The sequence below is a fragment of the Otolemur garnettii genome, unplaced genomic scaffold, assembly GCF_000181295.1.
Source record: "Otolemur garnettii isolate 467f Iridium unplaced genomic scaffold, OtoGar3 scaffold00014, whole genome shotgun sequence".
Classification (NCBI taxonomy): Eukaryota; Metazoa; Chordata; class Mammalia; order Primates; family Galagidae; genus Otolemur; species Otolemur garnettii.
Genome location: NW_003852409.1, coordinates 20,794,071 through 20,801,048, shown reverse-complemented (window position 1 = coordinate 20,801,048; position 6,978 = coordinate 20,794,071). Strand labels below are relative to the sequence as shown.

Below are 6,978 nucleotides of genomic sequence, written 5' to 3'. Positions count from 1 at the left end.
TGTCCCTTTCTGCTTTTACTGAGGCCCAATCTCTTCAGTTCTTATTCAATTTGATGGCATAAGAGCTAAGGGGACTTTTTCTGTCATGGACTCCTTGGCTGACCTGGTTGAAATGTCCACCTGGAAGGCTCTGCATTTTATCCCAGAATTTATTCCTTCTGCACTGTACTATAAATTCCATGAGATTAGCAATCCTGTGTATCTCATATGCCACTGAATCACTTGCCTTTAGCATAATGCCTGGCTCCCTGCAGAATTTAGTACTGCTTTAACTAAACAAGCCCTGAGTCCAGCTGGGCAAGGGGCGCCTCAGTTTTCTTCTTTTCTGGTAGAAGTTGTTGCTTCCTGCTCGGCGCCTGTGGCTCAAGTGGCTAAGGTGCCAGCCACATACACCTACGGTGGTGGGTTCGAATCCAGCCCGAGCCCGCCAAACAACAATGATGGCTGCAACCAAAAAATAGCCAGGCGTTGTGGTGGGTGCCTGTGGTTCCAGCTACTTGGGAGGCTGAGGCAGGAGATTCGCTTGAGCCCAGGAGTTGGAGGTTGCTGTGAGCTGTGATGCCCAAGAGGACAGCTTGAGGCTCTGTCTCAAAAAAAAAAGAAGTTGTTGCTTCCTGCTAGTTGCACTCTTCACCTGCTGCCGCTTCAGGACTCCATGGTTTACCATCCAGCAGGGCTTTTCTGAGTCGTCTCCAGAAGATGTGCCTCCCCAGGGCATTGTCCTCCCACTCCAGGTAGGTGTTCCTGTTGAGAAGGCAGTACAGATCCACCTGCTGCCGGAGCAGCGACTTCTCCACTTTCTGCAGGACGATGAAGATGATACCAGCTCGGCTGCTCAGAAACTGCCAGGTCTGAGCAATCTCATACTCAAAGATGCACCAGCGGCTCTGGATAAAGTGCTTGGACACCACCACAATGACCTTGCGGCTTTTGTGGAAACCCTCCTGGATGATGTTGGCAGCAATGGCCACACCGGGAATAAAGTCTCTGTAGTGAAGGCAGAGCTGAAAGTGGGGCACCCCTTCTTCTAAATTCTTTACTAGCTCATTCCTCACCCAGTCCTCATCCTGGCTTGAGTAGATAACAAAGGCATCATAGGTGCTTTCACCTGTACCATATTTTTTGCATCCAGCAAGCAGCATCAGGTGAAAATAGAACTTATAGACCAGAACTACTACAACGGATACCATAAGGACAATGACCACTGACACACTGATTACGGTTTTGTTCATCTGACAGGTGGTGTTCCTAAAACTCAGCACAGACATGCCCTTCATATCTAAAGGCATTGCACATACCATATTCTCAGCTTTCACCAAGAGCTGCCTCTGGTCCTTGACCCACTGCAGGAAACTCTGGTGTTCACAAACACAAACAAACTCATTCTGAGTAAGATTTAAGAAAGCTAGGCTCCTTGGAAAATCCTGTAGTTCTTGCTTTCGGAGAGCCACTATGCGGTTGAAGCTGAAGTCCAGAACCTGGAGGGACTGGAGAGGCTTATAAGGAAGTACATCCAATGAAACTAGATTGTTGTGGCTCATGTTTAGTAACTGAAGCCTGGAGAGTGTATTAAATGCTTTCTGGGACACCTGTTCCAGTTGACAGTCAGAGAGGTCCAGGAAGGTCAAATTAGTCATTTCTTTGAAGACATCTGGAAGGATGTTGTCTTGAAAAGAATTGCCAGCCATTTTTAAGACTTGAAGACTGACCAACCCATCAAAGATCCCATGGAAGGCAACTTGGGTGTGAGTATAAGAAAGGTCAAGGTAAAGGAGGTTTCTGAGTGGTAGGAACACTGAGAAATCACTCATCTGCTTCAAACTGGAATGCTGGAAATCCAGATGTTTTAGTTGTTCTAAGCCCAGGAAGTTTGAAGTCATGGTAATAATACCATTGAAGCTCATATCTAAATGCGTCAGTCTGGTTGTCCCCAAATCAGTGTGAGAACAGCAACCTGTATAACTCAAGCCATTTTTACTGAGATCTAGATACTCAAGGTCTGGTAGTTTGACTTTTATAAATGTGTTCCCACCTCTATTGGCAGTGAAAATAAACCTTTTGAGAGAAAATAGCTCCAATATGGGAAATTGTTCAAATTTACAGTCAATTAATTCTAGAGATTTCCATTTGAAATTATTACAAAGGCTTTTTAGATGAGATAAATCTAAACTCACCAGGGAAATTGCAGAAACATTTTCTAAACAATGAAGTAATTCAGCACCTTGTAGGCTGTCATCTAAGTATGCTAACCGAAATTCTTCAATGGTCAAATTGCACAGTCCCTCCAGGGCAGATTGGTCAATATCTTTTATGTACCTTTCATTTTTAAATTCTCCCAAAACCAACCTATGGACCTCTAAACCAGCCAGATTTTGGATACAAGTTTTCATTACACTCAGGCTATCAAAATTACTTCTCAAAGTCAGTTCACGGAGCCTAATTCCTTTAAAGGAACCAGGTTGAATAAAGTCTATAGGGTTTAGGGACAAGTCTAAAGAGAGGTTGCGTGAAGGCACTCGATGTAGGACCTGCAAGTCTTTATGAGAAATATTTTGAATGTGGTTATTGGAAAGGTCCAAGCGCTCCAGATTGAGTAGATTGGAAAAATACTCAGGCAACTTGAAAGAATGGATAAGATTGTGAGCCACATTAAGCTCCTTCAAGCTTTCGAGATGTCCAATGGGAAGGTCCTCAAGAGAGGCGAGGTTTGTTTCCACAGCCACCAGCTTCTGTAAACTTGGTAGTCCAGAAAAGGCTCCTAGGGCTAAACTCCGGAGAGGGTTTCCTGTTAATATCAAGGTGGAAAGGTGGTTTAGGTTCTGAAATGCATTCTCTTCAATCGCCTGGATTTCACACCTGCAGGGGGAAAAATGCAGCTTATGTAATAGTTCTGTAGAATAAAAACCTATGATAAAACAACAGCCCTAGCCACACCATTCTTCATACATCTGTCATGTGCCCTATGGTTGCTCGTAGGTGAAGACAGCAAGCAGGAAAGATAATGATGATTTGAGCAAATAAGAAGCCTCACAGATTCAGTATTATCACACTGGCCACAATGATAAACTCTTTTCAACCACACTAGGTACACATGCTAAGCAGAGGCAGCAAATCCGTCAGAAAGAAATCAGTGAAAGTCCAATAAATTGGAATACATGAAGATCCTGTGGTTGATAGAATATGTGATAATCTTGGTATTTTCTGTCACAAAAAATTGTAAGTTTACATCTGATTAGTACACATCATATAGCTGGTTATTAGTAGTTACACATGATAAATTACTGGTAAATGTTAATTCCAAAGATACAAAAAAAAAATTACACATAAGTGTCATAAATACCCTTAACAGCTATAAAAAGTTCTGCATGTAGGTTAGCTACATAGCTGACCATTGTCACTGTCACAGGTTAAGTGATAGGAGTGAGTTTTGTGGAAGAAAAGGAGGTGTATGACAATAGTATACATCTAGGGGACACACCAGATTACGGGGATCAAAGTAGGCTCCTCTGAGAATGCTCATCCCTAAGTTGATGAGAATGTAGGTGAAGCAAACAGTAACTACAAAAGCCCCAAGGTAGGCAGCAACCAGGACTCACGGAGGAATCAAGAAAAACAGCTTCCCTGAATGTAGTGCAGAGAGGAAGCTGGAGGGAGTGAGATGGGGTTGTGGAGGAAGGAAGCTCCAAACAAGGTGGAGGTCTGCAGGCCAGATAAAGGATTTTGAATTTTACCCCAAGAGAAATGGAAGCCATGTGCATCCAGCGTTCAAACGGATATCCCAGAGACAGCGCTCCCATGCAGCCAACAAAGCAAACAATATCCTGTTAGCGCTGCGGTGCATGGCAGTTAGGACTTACAAATGAGTCCTTTCCTCATCTGGGCTGAATTACATTTACAATGCTCCCCACCTGTACTAGCTCCTTCAGGAGGTTCCTGGATAATAAAAGCATTTGGGTCTGAGCTTTTATTTTTTACTGGAAACTAGGTAAAGAGCAGTGGGGGCAGTAGAAAGAAGACGCAGGGAGAGAGAGCAAGAAGGGCAACTAGAGACCTCAGTTTCTAGATCATCCCCCAAATAAAAGTAGCATAGCCAGGCAAACTAACACAGGAAAAGTGCCAGAAATTACCCCACTGAAGATTCCACAGGAAAAAAATTTTGTGGAGCAGAATAAGAAGGAGCAAGATTTGGGAAGAGAGTGACCTCTGAGGAATTCAAGAGTCTACTGAAAAGGGTAGGTGGGAGTGTTCACTTTTCCTGACCTCACATCTGTGGCAGTCTGCCAGCACCCAATCTGCTGGAGAACATTCCTACCTGGAAAATTCCAGGCACTGCTGCCACCGACAAACTGAGAGCTTCCAGGGAGCAGAGCATTAGACAATGGGTCCCTGCAGGGTCAGCTCCTCCTACCACAGATCTGAGCTGAGATGGCAGGCACCATGCTGCCTGTGTACACGGCAGGTGCTTCTAACCCACAGTCACTAACTGGATCCCTGTCACATTCCACAGCTTCAGCTTGGACCAAGACAACCACACAGGAGAGCAGCAATATTCCTGGAGTTCTGACCCACAGGATAGACTGCCCCAGGGGAACTCGGAAGTACCACAAATATGGTTTTAGGACAGAGGAAGGAGGAACATTCATGCCTCTGCACCAGGGAGCCCCTGGGCCTATGATCCAAAGTTGTCTACACCCTCCCAGTGGAGAAACAAATGCAAAGGAGAGTCCATAGGGTAAGAGAGTGTCCTCACCCCAGAGCAGAAGTACCACTGCAGCACTGGCCACAGAGATGGTGACCTTCCCTCCTCCAACCACCCAACGCTGTGGACATTGCCGCCTATGCTCCAAGTATGAGCTTTTGGAGTAGGAATGCTGTAGAATGGCCAATTCTAGGCTTGCAGCTGGGCTGCATCCCCGCTCAGCTCACCACACCCTGGTTCTACACAGAGAATGAGGCTCATTTCCCTCTCTTCATGGACAGACAGCACTTTTTGCAGCTGACTCAATCTGGTAATCTCATCCCCTGGGTCTCAACATCACTGGATCTGCAGCCAGTGATCCCCAGCACCCATTTGGATTGTAGCAGCCTTGAAAGACTGGGGTATCTTGGGGGAACTGTGGGTGTTCTGTACTTTGGGTATTCAGAGCAGGCTGCTTACATATGAGAGGAGAGTTCAACAAATCAGAGGGCCCCTCAGGACAAAGGGGACCAGGGGGTTGGCTCCCCACCATTAGAGACTTCTCTTCCTCCTCCTGTCCCCCACCCACTCCTGCCGAGGCAGCCCCAGCTTATAAGTGCAGGATGAGTGAGGGTTCCACAGGGGATGATTACACCAGGGAACAGCTGCCCAACCTCTGTCTGAGCGTCTGTCACACACAGCTTTCCACAGATCATAGAGTTCACTCTGTCCTCTCTAAAAAACTATAGCAAGCACTTTCTTGTGCCATTAGGACAAACATATCCTGCCCCTCTCAGGGAGGGTGGGGCTAGGGGTCCTCTCCGCAAGCTGCCTGTCTCTTCAGGGAGGAGCCTACCCTCCCTGGAGGACAGAACCTGGCACAATCACACTTGCCCACATTTCAGCCACAACCACAGCCAGTCTGCTAGCCCTACACAAGGCCTGTCCAGCTGCCTCTACCACCTCTGCCACAGCTGGGCCAGGGTGGGAGCTGGGAATCTAGGAGTTTTTGTGGCCCCAAAGGACAACCAGTACTGCTGCTGAGGGAGATAGATGAGTGACTTGTGTCACCCCAGCTGCCTGCCTTTGTTAATCTTATATAAAGGGACCATCCCCCCCGTTTAAAGCTCTCACAATGTATCCCCTTTTCTTCCCACCTGAGCATTCGTCCAGAGCAAGTCATCCCCCTCCCTTCACTGTCACAGCAAATGGTTGAACTCAAGGAGGCTTGAGGGCAAGTTTGTCAGTCTGGTCTCAGTCTATTCTCGTAAGACACAGCACACCACCCAGGGGTCAGCAGACTGAAGATTAGCTAATCTAGTCTACCACCACTGCCATTTGAACACTGTCCCAGGGCTTTGAGGGCCAACCAACCCAAGTTGCCAGGAACATCACAGTGGGTACCTACCTGCATGAACCCAAAGCAGTGTACCTCTTTCTCTCTCTCTACACTGACCAGCTAAGCTCCTGGCAGAGGAGAACAGAAAAACCACAAACCTATCTGTATTGATCTGAGGGAAGGAGTTCTAGATGAGAAGGAACCAGCATAAGAACCCTGGCCATTTATATATATTTTTTAATCCCCCGAAGGGACCATGTTTGCTTTCCAGTAATGGACTCCAAACCAAAATGAAATTTTTGAAAATGTCATATGTAGAATTCAAAATATGAATTACAATTAAGTGTAATGGGATTGACAAGAAAGTTGAAAACCAACACACATGTGGTACACACAAAATAAAAAAAATAGAAGATGAATGAAAAATTTATTTAAAAGATACATATTTACCGAAAGCTTAACAGAACTTCTGAAAATGAAAGTGTCAGTTAGGGGATTACAAAATACAACGGAAAGTTTTAACAAGAGATCTAGACCAAGCGGAAGAAAGAATGTCACAGCTTGAAGACAAGGCTTTTAATGTAACCCAGTCAGACAAAAATAAGAAGAAAATAAAAAGAGAGAAAAAAATCAAGAGAAATAAACAAAGGCTATGAGAAATTGGAGATTATGTAAAATACCCAAACATAAGAATCATAAGTATCCCTAAGGGAGAATAAGCAAAAAGCAGGGAAAACCTATTTGAGGGAACGATGGAGGAAAATTTCCTAGTCTTCCCAGCAATTTAGACATCCAGATTCAAAAAGGCCAATGAATTCCTGGAAGATTTATTACAAATAGAACATCATTGGTAAGGTTTGGATGTTAGTCCCCTCCAAATCTCATGTTGAAATTTGATCCTCAGGGTAGAATGTGGGGCCTCTTTGGGTGGATCCCTCAAAAATGGCTTGGTGCCCGTCCT

General features: G+C 45.3%; 1 protein-coding gene across 1 annotated transcript in view; it reads right to left on the bottom strand.

Moving 5' to 3' along the window:
- Positions 1-559: 559 nt before the first annotated feature.
- The window catches only part of TLR4 (toll like receptor 4), a 17,350-nt gene continuing 10,931 nt past the window's right edge, over positions 560-6,978 (bottom strand). The window contains exon 3 of the mRNA XM_003785249.3: positions 560-2,856. Within this exon, the coding sequence (XP_003785297.1) occupies positions 618-2,856 (2,239 nt within the window). The 3' untranslated portion in view covers positions 560-617. The remainder of the gene's footprint in view (positions 2,857-6,978) is intronic.